Below are 16,571 nucleotides of genomic sequence, written 5' to 3'. Positions count from 1 at the left end.
TCTCCCACCCTCCCCCCACCCTGTGGAGTGTTGGATGCGTGTAGGGGTGTGTCTTTGTGTTTTGAAGAAGTGGGTGCAATGTGTGTGTCTAGGGTGCGGCTTATAATTGGGGGGTAGCGGGGCCCGGGCGTTCTACCGCTGCCAAGCGACTATAATTCCCTTATGAACCCTTTGATTGAGAGATTCCCTGCCGGCTGACTCTGGATTCCCCAAACAATCCAAACTAATCTCGAGCCTCACTGAGGAGTTGGGCTATGTGGATGCTTGGAGGACACTCCGTCCCGCAGAGAAGGAAAACACCTTTTTCTCAAATCCACATAGCTGCGATACAAGAATGGATTTATTTAGTTTGTATTCCCAGAGCCATGTTAGCCATCTTACTCTCTTGCAGGATTGGCAATATTATCACATTTGATCATCGTCCAGGAGTGTACTTGGACACTGAGTTTAAAAACACTGGACAGCAGACGAGGTTCTGGAAGATGTATCCTTATGGTCCTTGAGGACGACAAGTGTGTGGACGACTTCACGTCTGAATTCAAAGTCTTCCTCCTCCACCAGAAACACAGCTGGTATAAAGCGTGGAACTATGGAACAACAGGAAACACTGGCGACGAGGCTCAGCGTGGCAGAAAAAGATTATACTAGGAACCTTCATCACCCACACTAAAGGAAATTAATGCTCTAAAAACTCACTATTGACACAAACTACCACAAGTAAATTAGGATTTGCAAAAAAGAAAAGTGACTTGAGCATGGGAATAAAACGGGTAAATATTTAGTCCAGGGGTCTCAAACTGGCGGCCGGCCTGCAGGACGATGTTTTGTGGCCCCCACCTTGATATGAAAGTATAATGTTAGTGCGGCCCGTGACGGGAGTGGACCTCAGAAGTTGCTACTCAACCAGCTCCCGTACCAGGAAGGCAACTGCTCCTGGTCATAGCCAATGACTGATATTCGAAAAGGTGATGTCTGTTGATAAGTACTGCACCAATCAGTACACCTAAATCACATCCTGCAGCCCAAGGCTCTCGAGTTTCCCATCAATGAGTTTAACGGATTCACAATTATTGATTACTCACATCATGTCATGCATCAGGACACAGAATGTTGTCGTTGTGTCGAATTTTTTCTTTTACAAGATTTTATTGACACATTTTACAGTTCAATTTCTTCCACAGATGTTTTCACTCATTTCACACATTAAAACAAACAAGGAACAAGTTTCTGTTTTAAAATATCCCAAATACAGTACTTTAACTAAATAGAGATTTACAAATAAAGCAGGACCTGTTGAGTAAAATGAGAAACATGAGGAAATAAAAAGTGTCTATCGATGTAAAAGTCAATAAATAGGAGTGCGTTCAGTTTAAAAGGTCTATTCTGTTGTGCAGGAGAGCAGTGAGTCCCGATCGAGGGGAACCCATCCTGTTCTCTCAAACATTTGGTCTCTCGGGGTTCTGCCATGGTGCTGAGAGGAGGTCCTCTCCCTCCTGCTCCTTCCCTCCGTCCACACCCGGAGAGCCGGGCCGCCGCTGCCTTGACCTTTTCTTGTGAGGCTCCGGCTCCTTCGTCCGAATGGGCAGGGAGGCCATCCTTCTTTGTGGCCGTGTCCTCGGCCATCTGGATCACAGCCACGGGGGGGGGGGATCTGCCTATGTCTTCTTACCAGCAGGTTTCTGGAGGTCCAGGTGGCGTCATGGATGCCGGCCAGGGTGAGCCACATCTTTTCAAAGTCCTTCTCTGTCATGAACTCGTGGCTCACCCCGTATAGCACCAGCTGTGCTGTAAGGACCCCCTCTGCTGGTAAGTACGGGAATTGCAAGGAGCCGGCTGTTTCCCACTGGTATACGGCAGAGCTGCACTCCCAGAGGAGGTGCCTCACCGACTCAGGAGCGCCACAACTAGGCTTGCCTTTTTTAAAGCTATTCACACATTTATTTAACTCTAAAGATGTAAAATCTTGGGTTAAGAGCACACTGTCATCAACCGTTTTTTCTATAAAATTTAAGACTTCTGTCATCGCATCAATATTCACAGGTTTATTTTGGTAGAGATTTTCCTAAAAATGTTCTACTACCTCCTTCATTTCTTCGATCCAGTTATTTGTGGATCCATCTTTTTTCCTCAGTTTTGTCAGGGTTCCCCCTTTATCAATAATTTTCTTGAAGAAATATCTTGTGCATTTTCCCCCTTCCTCCAGTTCTCTTTCCCTACGTCTTAAAATGATGCCTTTACTTCTGATTGCTGCTAAAAGCGACATTTTCTTTTTGATTTGTTTAATTTCATCACTAAAATCGAAACCATATTGTGTTAGTTTAAAACATCTCTGTAGTCTTCTTTGCAGTCCCATCATGCGTCTGTTTTCTTTATTTTTTTTTTATATTTTTGCCAACTTGTTTAAAAAAAGGCCTGTGTCTTTCCCTTCACCATTTCCCACCACTGTGCCTGTGAATCGTACATGTCTTGAAGGGTCTGCCACTCCCTGTACTGCTCCCTGTACTGGCTGACAACACTGCTGTCCTCCAGCAGGGGGCGGTTGAGCTTCCACAGACCTCTTCCTACAGTCACACCAGAGGACAGTGAAAGGGTGCAGGACAGAATGGGGTGATCGGAGAAGAAAACAGGGGTTAATGTGGCATCGGTTGGTGGGCAGTCTGGTGTAAAAAGCTAGTGTATGCGAGAAGCTCTGGTGCCGTCACTACTGAACCAAGTGAAGCCCTCCTCCCTGGGATGCATGATTTTAAAACAGTCTTGTAGTTTAAAATCCCTGCATGGATTCTGCAATAAAACCGATGTCTTGTCGACTTTAAAATCCTCACCTACTCCTATCTTTTTTAATTAAAATGCAATTAAAACCACCTTCTAAAATTAGTGGCACTCGTCCTAGCATGTGGGACTGCCTATCATTTTTCTCATTAAAACCATAAATATTCAAGAGCTTAAAATCCTGGTCCATAAAAGTCAAATGTAGTAAAAGTGCCCTGCCGTCTCTCACCACAGTGCTGCCCTTCACCAAGATCCGGGGGTTATTTATTAAAATGGCCACTCCATCATTTTTATCACTGTTGGAGCCACTCCATATTGACTGGGGTGGCCACATCTCCTCCCACTGTTGGTAAGAGTTTAAAAACGGTATAGCACACTCGTAATAAAAACACATCCGACTTAAATGAAGATAAAAAGGATAAAGCAGATGAACAGGAAAATGTATGCATAGTATGCGACTGCCGAATCTGTTGTGCATTATGTGAAGTGCTGCGCTTGTCTATAATAATATCTGCCATTATTCATATATTTGTTTGAACATTTATTTTCTTTAATTCTTTCATTGTTTTATTTAAATGTATTTTCTTTGTTTATTTTTAACTTACCTGTTTTTCCTCCCCTCATTATTGCGGTGAGCAATGTTGTTGGGATGTTGGTTCTGTTGTTGTAAGAATACAGAACTAGAGAAAAAATATCTTTAAAAAAAAAAAGGGATTCAAGCACTAATCTCATTCAATTGTAAGAAACAATTCATGCATTCATTAGAAGGGAATTGATGCTAAAATCTTTAAGGAGATTTTCTCTGAAAGTTGATGGAGGAGGACTTCAGAACTTGTCCAGGTCCTGGAAGATGAATACAATCTGTATCCTTAAAGAACATTCACCATCTCTTTAAAATGTCTCTCTATGTCATAGAATGTGGGACCGAGCTGAATGACTGGACTGGTTTTCTCTCTCACAGTCACCGCCTCCAGGATCAACATGGACATTTTACCACCGTGTTTCTGTTTGTCAGACTCTTCCCGTCCCCCGGTGTGGTTTTTCCTGTCAGAACCAGGCTGAAAACGCTGCAGGACTCAGACCAGCAACACTCTCCTCTCACACACATTTATTTACAACATCTCCGTCTCCACACAGCATAAAAAAAAAAGCTTTTTAATCTCATTTCAAAAGCATGTCATCAGAGAAATATCAACAATTATTGACCTTTTTTCATCATTTTGACATGAAACAACAAACCAATGGACGTCAGCGCTCAGCGAGAGAAAACCAGCTGATTAAATACAAAAACATCTGGAAGATAATAAAGCAGATGAGTTACTGCAATGAGGTTCCAGCCATCGTGAAAACAAGTACTGCAGATATTACTGTATTTACACTCTTGTATTTGAAGTGAAGGCATGTGAATAAACTCAAGGAATTATTTGAGCTCCAATTCCTCTTCTTGGTAAATCAGGGGAATACAACAGGAAGGAAGGTTTCTGTGTCCTGTGTCCACTGCAGTGAACGGACGGTGAACTGTGTGTGAAGTTGTAGACATGAAGGACTCGGTGTTTCGATTCCTTCATGAAGTCTTTGGTGAACCGATTCCAGCTGAGCTTCCAGTCTCTTTCCTCACAAACACTTTGTTCTTTGATAAAACTGCTTAGAATTAAAGAAAATACTTTCTAATACTGTTAAAAAAATAGAGCTCTGATTGGTGATGATGAAATGTGTGAGTCATGGAAGTGGGCGGGGCTTTGTACACACTTCCTGTTTCAGAAGTGACACTCAAACAGTGTGAAAGTGTGAATGTGTCAGTGGCTCCAGAGAAGCAGGAGACCCTGACGTGTTGAAGAGTTTCAGGTTAAGAGGAGGAGGAGTCACAGTCGTTCATGGAGGAAATGAACCATGGGCTGGGTTCGAGGCGCTCTGTGACCTCACTTCCTGTACAGGTGGAATGATCTCTGAACTCGTGGCGGTTTGACAGCACAGCTAAGCTACAAGGAGGGTCAAACTGATCCAAACATAGAAACTCGAGTCAAAATATAAACCATTTAACATCATGATGGTTGGAGTGAGCCTGGTGCTGCAGATCCAGCCTGGTGCTGCAGGTCCTACCGGGTCCGACCTGGTGCAGCAGGTCCGACCTAGTGCTACAGGTTCGACCTGGTGCTGCAAGCCCAGCCTGCTGCTGCAGGTGTGACCTGGTGCTGTAGGTCCGACCTGGTGCTGCAGGTCCGACCTGGTACTACAGGTACGACCTGGTGCTGTAGGTCCAACCGAGTCCGACCTGGTGCTGCAGGTCCGGCCTGGTGCTGCAGGTCTGACCTGGTGCTGTAGGTCCAACCGAGTCCGACCTGGTGCTGCAGGTCTGACCTGGTGCTGTAGGTCCAACCGAGTCTGACCTGGTGCTGCAGGTCCAGCCTGCTGCTGCAGGTCCAGCCTGGTGCTGTAGGTCCAGCCGGGTCGGACCTGGGGCTGCAGGGCCGGCCTGGTGCTGCAGGTCCAACCTGGTGCTTTAGGTCCAGTCTGCTGCTGTAGGTCCAGCCGGGTCTGACCTGGTGCTGCAAGTCCAGCCTGGTGCTGCAAGTCCGGCCGGGTACGACCTGGTGCTGCAGGTCCAGCCAGGTATGACCTGGTGCTGGGGGTCCGACCTGGGGCTACAGTTCTGACCTAGTGCTGCAGGTCCAGTCTGGCGATGTAGGTCCAGCCGGGTCCGACCTGGTGCTGCAAGTCCAGCCTGGTGCTGCAAGTCCAACTGGGTCCGACCCGGTGCTGCAGGTTCAGCGGGTCCGACATGGGGCTGCAGTTCTGACCTGGTGCTGCAGGCCCAGCCTGGTGCTGCAGGTCTGACTTGGTCTGGCATCATTCCACATCCAGCCCCTGGAGCTCCGAGGTCGGACTCTCTCTGGAAGGCAGCAGGTCGTAGTGACACGGGATGTGACTGTTTTTGGGTAAATCATATGGATCCTGTCCAAACATCACGAGACTGCCATGGCCGGCGGCGGTGGGCTCTGAAACCAGATCAGAGAACTGTCAAGAAGAGTCACACATTGCAGAAACACAATGAAGTAAAGTAGAACATGTCAACTACTAAATAAACGGTTACTTAGTAGCTCAACTGATGTGCAGTTTTACATGAAAACTTCCATCTGTGATAAAAAGACAATTAAACATCATAAAACCAGAGAAAAACTTTGACATAAGTGCAGTTTTTACAAACAGAAAGCCAAACATTCAGTTTCCTGTTCAGGCTGATGCTGTAACGTTTTGACCCCTGACCTTTGTTCACTCAAACTGTTTGTGGTTTGGCGTTTGTCTTCGCTGTTATTTAAACAGAGTTCAATGCTTGGAAGAATCTGTTCGTCCATTTGGGGCCTGTTTAAACTGAATGATGCAGGTCGGTCCTGTCAGCGGTGAATGAGAATAAACGAGCGCAGAACTGAGTTGCTTACCAACGTCGTAGACGTTTCGTCTGTCGGCCGGGCCGCTGCTGATCTCAGCGTACGGCGAATCGCGTCTGGTGGGAGATTTCATCTCCACGTAGCCACACTCGGTGTGCTTGGCCGTCAGCAGCGGCGGGTCTTTGATCGTAGCGTAGGGATTTTCCGAGCTGCTGAGGGAGCAGGAGCTGGCGTGGTAGGACGAGTCCTTCACCAGATCTGCATCGGGGGGACAGAAGAACCCATCAGGGGAACTGCAGCACCCAGACCAGGAGAGCTGCTCTCACGTGTAAGACCTACCTCTCAATGATTTCCCCATGAATCTGCTGTCAACCCCAGAAGCTCCTGTGTGCAGCGAAACACAGAAGCTATTATTTTGATGAAACTTTGAGACGCAGCTGTACTCTGTACCTGATGAACTCTTCGGTGTCTTTCGAGTTTTGGTCAGCTTGTCCAACATGGCCGACATGTGGAGGAAGACTCGACTCACCCAGCTGGTTGAAGTCGTCTCCTTGTTTCCAGCCTGCAGGTAGGGTGCCTCCGCCGCCGTCTCCAGGACTCTGCTTCCTCTCATACACATTCTTCAAGTTCACAAACAGCTGGTTGTTCTTGGTCTGAAAATCAGAGTAGATGACTGTAGATGGACAGAGTGTGCCCCGACTGGAGCTCAGCTTCCATACTGACCTTTCCATAGGGGGCGCTGTTGACTCGCGGCTGGCTGATGCACTGCGTCAGGGTGTGGTAGCTGGGGTTGGAGAAGTAGTTGCTGGGCTGACCGTCACATGTTGGAGGGTGAGCTTCTGGAAAATGACAATGTGAAAAAGCCAAAACGGTCAGGCAGTTTTATTCAGCACCTTCAGAAAAAAGGCCAGACTAGGCTAGGGTTGAACTGGGACGCCCCCAGCTAGTGCAGTTGGTAGAGCATGAGACTCGCAATCTCAAGGTAGAGGGTTCATGTCCCACGCCGGGTGCCACCTTCCCGTGGGCTCACCACCTGCAGGAAGGTTCTTAATCGGTGCTATGTGACCTGGGTGACGGTGCTCAGACTGACACCCCCGGGACCCGGAAACGGATAAGAGGGAGAAAATGGATGGATGGGTTGAACTGGTAGATGAAGTAAGCGTCTCCACACAGTGTCTCCAAACAGTGTCTCCAAACAGTCTCCCAAGTGTCTCCAAACAGTATGCAGTCTCCTAAAAGTCTCCCAAGTGTCTCCAAATAGTCTCCCAAGTGTCTACTAATAGTCTCCAAACAGTCTCCCAAGTGTCTCCAAACAGTCACCTAACAGTATGCAGTGTCCTAACAATCGCCTAAGTGTCTCCTAACAGTCCCCAAACACTCTCTTAACAGTCTCCAAACAGTCTCTTAACAGTCTCCAGTCTCTTAACAGTCTGTAGTCTCCCAACGGTCCCCTAACAGTCTCCTAAGTGTCTCCTAACAGCCTCCTAAGTCTCTCATAACAGTCTCCTAAGTGTCTCCTAACAGTCTCCTAAGTGTCTCCTAACAGCCTCCTAAGTCTCTCATAACAGTCTCCTAAGTGTCTCCTAACAGCCTCCTAAGTCTCTCATAACATTCTCCTAACAGTCTCCAGTCTCCTAACCAGTGTTGTGCTTGAATGAGTTCAGTGAACGCTCGTTCATGAACTTGTTCATATTTTGGGCGAACGTGAACTGAAAGTTCTGTATTTCTGCCTGATGAACGTCACTGTGAGCGGCGCTCATTCCAGTGTTTGTGAATGGCGCCTTCACAGTTCAACGTTGTTTAAGACGGTGCCAGATTTCCATAGAGCCTTCCAGTCGAAAACCAGGCCTAAGTGTCTCCTAACAGTCTCCTAACAGGCTCCCAAATGTCTCCAAACAGTCTCCTAAGTCTCTTCTAACAGTCTCCCAAATGCCTCCAAACAGTCTCATAAGTGTCTTCTAACAGTCTCCCAAGTGTCTCCAAACAGTCTCCAAACAGTATCCTAACAGGCTCCTAACAGGCTCCTAACAGTCTCCAAACAGTCTCCAAACAGTCTCCCCAATGTCTCCAAACAGTCTCCTAAGTGTCTCCTAACAGTCTACAAACAGTCTACAAACAGTCTACAAACAGTCTCCTAAAAGTCTCCCAAGTGTCTCCAAACAGTCTCATAACATTCTCCTAACAGTCTCCAGTCTCCTAACCAGTGTTGTGCTTGAATGAGTTCAGTGAACACTCGTTCATGAACTTGTTCATATTTTGGGCGAACGTGAACTGAACGTTCTGTATTTCTGCCTGATGAAGGTCACTGTGAGCGGCGCTCATTCTGGTGTTTGTGAATGGCGCCTTCACAGTTCAACGTTGTTTAAGAGGGTGCCAGATTTCCGTAGAGCCTTCCAGTTGAAAACCCGGCTAAAGCTCACCGGAAACGGGCCTTAACATGTAGGGGGAAAACACCCAATTTGGCAACGGCAGCCACCACAGAGTTGCACCGCTGCATGCGTTATCAAAATGCGAAGCATCGTGGCAAAAGCAAATGGAAGACAGCAGCACTACCTCCACCATTAATACTTCATCTTTGTATGGTTACCGTACTTTCCGGACGATAAGCCGCTACTTTTTTTTTTCTTTTTTTTTTTTTACATGCTTTGAACCCTGCAGCAGACGACTCAGCGTTTTAAGGGTTAACTTCATGCCTCTGATACTGGGTGATGCATTCAGGTGCATCGTGTAACTCCTCATTTCTTTTTCATTTTTTCCTTTTTTAATTTTGGTGGCTTATATTCAATAATCCGGAAATCACAGTGCCAAAGTGTAGGGGTGGGAAACTGCAGCTGGCTACTAGTGTGGACAACAATGGAGAAATGCCAGTATTCTGAGGGTAATAGCTCGCAGCAACATATTGAAGAAAAATAAGAGCTATGAACTAGTTCAGTTTTGGAACTGTGAATTTTGTTCAAAATTTAGAATTATGAACTATGAACTGAACGAGTTCATGTAAAAACGGAACTTTCCCAACACTGCTCATAACAATCTCCCAAGTGTCTCCAAACAGTCTCCTAACAGTCTCCAGACTGTGTCCTAACTGATTATCAGCATGTTTCCCTTTTCAAAAAACAGATTTGACTAAATTGTAGAAATATTCCGTGATCCTGAATTAATCATCTAACATTAGCAGAAATGTTCAGAATCCAAACATATGGCCGTTTAATTTCAAAGATTCTCTTCACCTTAATGTTCTGTTTTGAAAGCAGAACACAATTTAAATGATCTGAAGATTTGTTTAAAATCAGAAACCAAAGTATTCTGACATTTTGTTGTAACGTTTGCTTTTATTGTTGATGTTGGTATTTTACCTGCATGGGTCTGCGTGCTAATCTCTGCTTTACTAACTTTTTAACTCGCAACCCTCCACATCACGTCAAAGACAACGTCACACTGAACACCGTCTGACAACTGTAGATGTTTTATAAAGCTAATTACACTCACATAAACATATTTTATAACTTGGCCTTTAACAGAGACACTCAGGGAGCAGATGCTAATGCAGATGCCCTTCTATGTTCCTTGGCCAGGACCGAGGTCAGCCATCTTGCTTCTCTGGTAGCCGCCATTTTGAAATGTACTTTCTTGTCGTCAAACTGCAGATAAAGTTGATTCCCATTGCGATGGTATCCGGTGAGAGACCAGCGTTCCCACATTGAGAAGTAAAAGTCCTCCGGCCACAACAAACATTACACAACAAGCACTCACAGGAGTAGTCAGGAGTGTGTCGCCGGCGGTGTGTTGTCAGGAGTGTGTAGTCGGCAGTGTGTAGCCTGGAGTGTGTAGTCAGGAGTGTGTAGCCGGCAGTGTGTTGTCAGGAGTGTGTAGTCGGCAGTGTGTAGCCAGGAGTGTGTAGTCAGGAGTGTGTAGCCGGCAGTGTGTTGTCAGGAGTGTGTAGTCGGCAGTGTGTAGCCAGGAGTGTGTAGCCAGCAGTGTGTAGCCAGGAGTGTGTAGCCAGCAGTGTGTAGCCAGGAGTGTGTAGCCAGCAGTGTGTAGCCAGGAGTGTGTAGCCAGCAGTGTGTAGCCAGGAGTGTGTAGCCAGCAGTGTGTAGCCAGCAGTGTGTAGCCAGCAGTGTGTAGGCAGGAGTGTGTAGTCAGGAGTGTGTAGCCAAGAGTGTGTAGTCAGGAGTGTGTAGCCAGCAGTGTGTAGTCAGGAGTGTACCTGTGATGGTGTAGTCGGCGGTGACTCTCATGGCAGGGGTGTAGGTCACCGCCGGCATCGCAGGCTCTTTGCCTTTCTGCTTCTTCTTGTAGATGATGAAGAGGAGCAGGAGAAAGAGCACCAGCAGCACCAGGACAATGATCCCTGCGATGGCGCCGACCTGGTAGGTGTCCACATGGATGGCTGCGCTGGTCAGACTGGTGAGGCTGCCCACCACCACGCCGGCTGTGAGCACAGTCACACTGCTGAAACCTGTTGATTCTCAGAAGAGGTGAGGAGGTCGACGCCTCGTCTAACCTTCTCACCCTCTCACCTTGGTCACAGCGAGCTCCCTTCCAGCCCGGGCTGCAGTAACAGGTACCCGTCATGTGGTCACAGGTGGAGTTGTTGAGGCAGTCACAGACCTGGCGGCAGCCGTAGCCATAAAACCCCGGAGGACACTCTGGGAACAGGCGGAAGGTTCAGGGTCAGTCGTCAGCAGCAGCAGGACTGGAACTAACTGGAACTTCACTCCGGAGAGACTCTGCCTCTCCAAACACCGGTCGACTCGTCACCTCAGACGAGTCACTTCATTGGCTGAACCACCGGGTTCATCATATCTAGTGGTTCTTACAGGTTTTGCTGTTTCGAATCATGAAATGTGGAAATTCTTTTAAACATATGAGTAAAACATGTGAGAATCCAGACATCAAGTCTTGATTTACTTTTCACACATCGTCCAACCTGCACAGACTGAACCTGGAGGAAGTGGAAGAGGAAACTTCAGGAAACACAGCGGGAGCCGGACAGACGACTTACTTTGTTCACACATCTGTCCCATGAAGCCGGTGCGACACGTGCACCGTCCAGAGATGTGGTCGCAGTCTGCGCCGTTCTTACACTGGCAGGTCCGAGAGCAATCCCTCCCAAAGAATCCTAAAGGGCATCCTGCAGGAGAGCAGCACACACTTCACATGCAGGTAAACACACCACACTGCCTGTGAGACACTGTGAGACACACACCACACTGCCTGTGAGACACTGTGAGACACACACCACACGGCCACAAGTCTCATAATGTCTGATAAACAAAGTCATGTGTTCATACCGGACAAGTATGAAAACGATCCAGATTTTATGTTTTTAACAGGACACGACTTTGTAATCTGGTCTCAGTGTTTCAACACATTCAATTTAAAAATAAACTGTGTGTGTGTGTGTGTGTGTGTGTGTGTGTGTGTGTGTGTGTGTGTGTGTGTGTGTGTGAGAGACTGACGCTGTGTGCAGTACAGGCCAGTCCATCCCGCGGTACACCTGCACTCCCCATCATAAGCGCTGCACTGGGCTCCGTTGTGGCAGTTACAGGTGTGTATGCAGTTCGGACCCCACTGACCCGGAGGACAGGCTGCAACACACACATGAAGGACTGGATTTGATGGAGACCTGCAGGTTCACCAGGTTCCTCTCCTGGAGTAACACTCACGCTGCGAGCAGTCGCTGCCGATCCAGCCGGGGTAACACTGACAGGAGCCGTCGATTGGGTGACATGTTCCATTATTGGTGCAGCTGCAGCTCCACACACACTTCTTCCCAAAGCGCCCACTGGGACACACTGCGCGCGCGCACACACACACACACACACACACACACACACACACACACACACACACACACACACACACACACACACACACACACACACACACACACACACACACACACACACACACACACACACACACACACACACACACACTTGTTTTCACCAACATGTGTGCGTTCAATGATTTCCTGAAGCTTTGAAGCTGTGTGTGTGTGTGTGTGTGTGTGTGTGTGTGTGTGTGTGTGTGTGTGTGTGTGTGTGTGTGTGTGTGTGTGTGTGTGTGTGTGGTTTGTGTTACAATGTGAATCACACAGAGAAATAAAACTTCTGGTTTAGGAAAGCTGATCTGATCTGACTGTGACACAGAACACACACTGTGTTTGGATCAGATGAGTCTCACAGTAAAAAACACACTCGGGTTCGGACTGAACACTGATAGTGGCTGATAGCTCGCCGTGTGGGAGCTGTTCCATATGATGTCATGTCATGTCATGTCATGTGACGTCATGTCATGTGACGTCATGTCATGTGATGTCAGTTCGTGATGTCATGTCATGTGTTGTGAGGTGTAATGTCATGTGACGTCATGTGACGTCATGTCATGTGACGTCATGTCATGTGACGTCATGTCATGTGACGTCATGTCATGTCATGTCAGTTCATGATGTCATGTCATGTGATGTGAGGTGTAATGTCATGTCATGTGATGTAATGAGATGTGATGTGATGTTATATTGTGTGATGCTCGCTCACCCTCATTGCACAGAGCTCCTTTGAAGCCGGGCAGACAGTCACACTGTCCCGTGAGGTGGTGACACGGTCCGTTACTGTGGACGCACTGCGGACATGTCTGACTGCAGCGGTTGCCGAAGTAACCTGGAGAGCAGACTACACACACACACACACACACACACACACACACACACACACACACACACACACACACACACACACACACACACACACACACACACACACACACACACACACACACACACACACACACACACACACACACACACACACACACACCAGTTAATTCATGCACGAAGCAGCTGGATGTTTGTGTAACAGCTGGATGTTTCAGACTCACTCCTCTGGCAGGTGGTGCCTCGGTATCCTGGAGCGCACTCACAGGTTCCCTCGTCCGGCGAGCAGGAGGCTCCGTTCTTACAGGAACAGGACAGGGAGCAGTTTGGACCCCAGCGACCCTCCTCACACACACTGTCACAGCGGATACCTGCACACACACACGCACACGCACACACGCACACACACACACACACACACACACACACCAGAAATCTGAATAAGAATCTTATTCCCTCCAGTGGACCTGGGAGTCATTCGAATTTGGTTTGATTGAGTCGTTCGGGGGGGGATTTGTTTCGATCGAGTCGTTCTGGGGGGTTTGTTTCGATCGAGTCGTTCAGGGGGGTTTGGTTCAATGCAGTCGTTCGGGGGGACTTGTTTCGATCGAGTCGTTCGGGGGGGTTAGGTTTGATGAAGTCGTTCAGGGGTGGTTTGGTTCGATTGAGTCATTCGGGGGGATTTGGTTTGATGAAGTCGTTCAGGGGTGGTTTGGTTCGATTGAGTTGTTCGGGGGGGTTTGGTTTGATGGAGTCATTCAGGGGGGTTTGGTTCAATCGAGTCATTCGTGGGGATTTGGTTCGATCTTGCGACAAGGGCAAACATGAAGCAGAAACTCCAGGTCCTGCAGCCAGACACTCTGTATCAGTCTCACTAGAAACAGACACCGGTACAGTGTTACCTGTCACTGGACTGAACATCCTGTGGATTAAAGGACTGATGTTGACACAGTGTGAATCAGAAATAGTGACTTGCAGGCAGTGCAAAGTGTGCTGGGATTATCCACCTGACATTATCCACTTTGGATTATCCACCTGGCATTAATCACCTGAGATAATCTACCTGGGATTATCCGCCTGGGATTATCCACCTGGGATAATCTACCTGGGATTATGAACCTGGGATTATCCAGCAACAGAGAGACAGTCTTACCGGTCCATCCAGCCAGACAGCGGCAGTGACCAGTAGAGTGGTCACATCCGTCAGCGTGGCTGCAGTCACAGCGCTCTCTGCAGTCCAAACCGTATGTCCCAGCCTGAGGACAACACAACACAACACAACCATCAGGGACCATTAAAAACAGGATAAAGTGTCCACAGTTCTGAATCTTCATGGATCCACATTGTAACCCCAGAAGAAAACTGCAGCTTGTAAACCAGCATTTCATTTCCTCATTTGAAACCAGTTTTATCTATTAGAAAGATGTAAAAGCTTCCAGAGCTCCGTCCTCAAGGGGAAACACAGCTTTCACCAGATTCCATTCTCCCTGTGAGTTACTCTCAGAGGCACAGACTGTCTTGTGCCGCTGTCTTGTTTCTGGGTTACCTGGTGGCTTCATGAACAGAACAGAGTGTATCGGCACCGTTTCACTGTGTTTGGTATCAGAGAAGAGATCCTGACCTGGCAGTGCAGCTCGCACCGCTCGCCCCTCCAGCCCGGGGCGCAGGTACAGGTCCCGTCCAGAGCGCTGCACGCCCCCCCCGGACCGCACGTACAGGTGTGTTTACAGCCCTGCCCCCAGCGGCCACTGGGGCAGTTGATGGAGCAGTCCACGCCATGCCACCCTGGAGGTCACAGGAACATCAGCTCGGCCCTCGTCGCTGGTGATATACCCAGGGAGAACATGCAGCTGAATGTCCTCACCTGGTTTGCAGGAGCAGGATCCGTCTACAGGAGAACACTCGGCCTGGTTCTGACAGCTGCAGCTGGAGGAGCAGTTCAGCCCGTGACTTCCTGCGGGACATGGCAGCAGACAGTTCGCCCCCTGCACGATGTTAGAAGAAGCTGTCAGCATCCTGAGCCTCGCTCAGGCTCCACATGCACACTTCCTGTCTGGTGCTTCCAGCACTTCACACTTCCTGTCTGAGGCTCCTCTAGGACTTCACACTTCGAATAATCTGTCCTTTCTCCTTTCCCAAGGAAAGGTATCAGGAGGCTTCCTAAAGGAATTAGGAAAGGCAATCATGTTGTTGTGACAATCGGACCGCAATTCCACTAGGTGATGTAATAATAATCCGATGGCGGTGCAGGTTAATGACGTCTGCCGTGGTGAAAAATCTGCAGATGGACTACATAAAACACATTTCTACCATATTCCCCTGAGGCTCTAACCACTGATATAAACTCAAATATCACAAGGTTTGAATGTAAATCAAAGGAAAAGAGGAACTGAAGGTAAAGAACCAGGTGAATAAAGAACCAATCAAACTGAGAATAGGCTGTATAAAAACTGGACTTTACTGTGTTGGTTCTACAACATCCAGAACATTCCTAGTTGGGATCTGGGTTCTAGATGATTTAAAGTTGTTCAAGGCAGATTATTGCTTTGGTAACTTACATGATCTGCTCCCTATTCAGTCATCCTGAGTTTCTCTGAACGCTCCGATGAGCAGGTCCCTTTAACTGTTGTCGCCGCAAGGAATTGTGGGGCAGCATGATCTGGTCTCCTTTGGTAAAGGAAGCATCAGTGTTTCCTAGGCTAAAGGAGGTTCTAAAGGAAGCATCAATGTTTCCTAGGCTGAAGGAGGTTCTAAAGGAAGCATCAGTGTTTCCTAGGCTGAAGGAGGTTCTAAAGGAAGCATCAGTGTTTCCTAGGCTAAAGGAGGTTCTAAAGGAAGCATCAATGTTTCCTAGGCTGAAGGAGGTTCTAAAGGAAGCATCAGTGTTTCCTAGGCTAAAGGAAGTTCTAAAGGAAGCACTGAGCCTCCTTTCCTTAGCTCAGGGAGAATTCCAACGGCCTTTATAATGGCCGCCACTTCAGGGGTTAAGGAGAAGGAGATAGGAGGGACTATTAGGAGATAGGAGGGACTATTAGGACACACCTCCTAAATTTCTACTGGCTCCTCCCACCTGAAGCAGCTTCTTTCCAAACTCGATCGACATCGAGGCAGAAATAATTTGAGATGATTTATGTCAAGAGGGAGTTTTCAGCCCAGATGAGTTTATAAAATTCAGTGGGGTCAGACTGTTGTTGTTGTGAGACTGTTTCAGTGTGGTCAGACTGCTGTTGTTATGAGACTTACGGTGAACCCTGGAGCACAGCTACACTCTCCGGTCACAGTGTGGCAGTCGGCTCCGTTCTGACAGCGGCAGAGCTGCCGGCACGACTCCCCGTAGAAACCCGGGGCACAGGTCTCGTTGCAGTAGAGGCCCGACCAACCGGGAAGACACGAACACTCTCCGGACACAGGGTGGCAGCTGAAGACATGAGGACACATGAGGAGACATTAGGACACACCGGGAGACATGAGGAGACACCAGGACACATGTCAGTATTTGTGCTCCTTCTCCTAGTCAACAATCACACTGTATGAACTAGTGGACCAGCAAGGAAACTGAATCTCAAACTTCAGACTGGCCCGGGTTGATCCGGACCAGTGTTCATCGGTTTGATCCGGACCAGAGTTCCTCGGTTTGATCCGGACCAGTGTTCATCGGTTTGATACGGACCGGTTTGATCCGGACCAGAGTTCCTCGGTTTGATCCGGACCAGTGTTCATCGGTTTGATACGGACCGGTTCGATCCGGACCAGAGTTCACT

General features: G+C 48.0%; 1 protein-coding gene across 1 annotated transcript in view; it reads right to left on the bottom strand.

Moving 5' to 3' along the window:
* Window positions 1-3,861: 3,861 nt before the first annotated feature.
* Window positions 3,862-16,571, bottom strand: part of megf10 (multiple EGF-like-domains 10) — a 46,798-nt gene continuing 34,088 nt past the window's right edge. The window contains exons 10-25 of the mRNA XM_080476214.1: window positions 16,054-16,228; window positions 14,675-14,795; window positions 14,432-14,595; window positions 13,964-14,066; window positions 13,035-13,181; window positions 12,695-12,829; window positions 11,822-11,950; window positions 11,615-11,743; window positions 11,158-11,286; window positions 10,673-10,801; window positions 10,360-10,584; window positions 6,879-6,994; window positions 6,685-6,808; window positions 6,495-6,539; window positions 6,207-6,413; window positions 3,862-5,765 (exon numbers count right to left, since the gene is read on the bottom strand). Of these exons, the coding sequence (XP_080332340.1) occupies window positions 5,617-5,765; window positions 6,207-6,413; window positions 6,495-6,539; window positions 6,685-6,808; window positions 6,879-6,994; window positions 10,360-10,584; window positions 10,673-10,801; window positions 11,158-11,286; window positions 11,615-11,743; window positions 11,822-11,950; window positions 12,695-12,829; window positions 13,035-13,181; window positions 13,964-14,066; window positions 14,432-14,595; window positions 14,675-14,795; window positions 16,054-16,228 (2,227 nt within the window). The 3' untranslated portion in view covers window positions 3,862-5,616. The remainder of the gene's footprint in view (window positions 5,766-6,206; window positions 6,414-6,494; window positions 6,540-6,684; window positions 6,809-6,878; window positions 6,995-10,359; window positions 10,585-10,672; window positions 10,802-11,157; window positions 11,287-11,614; window positions 11,744-11,821; window positions 11,951-12,694; window positions 12,830-13,034; window positions 13,182-13,963; window positions 14,067-14,431; window positions 14,596-14,674; window positions 14,796-16,053; window positions 16,229-16,571) is intronic.

The sequence above is a fragment of the Lipophrys pholis genome (assembly GCF_963383615.2).
Source record: "Lipophrys pholis genome assembly, chromosome: 12".
NCBI lineage: Eukaryota > Metazoa > Chordata > Actinopteri > Blenniiformes > Blenniidae > Lipophrys > Lipophrys pholis.
Note: the sequence above shows the minus strand (reverse complement) of the source record. Positions and strands in the feature narration are given on the sequence as shown.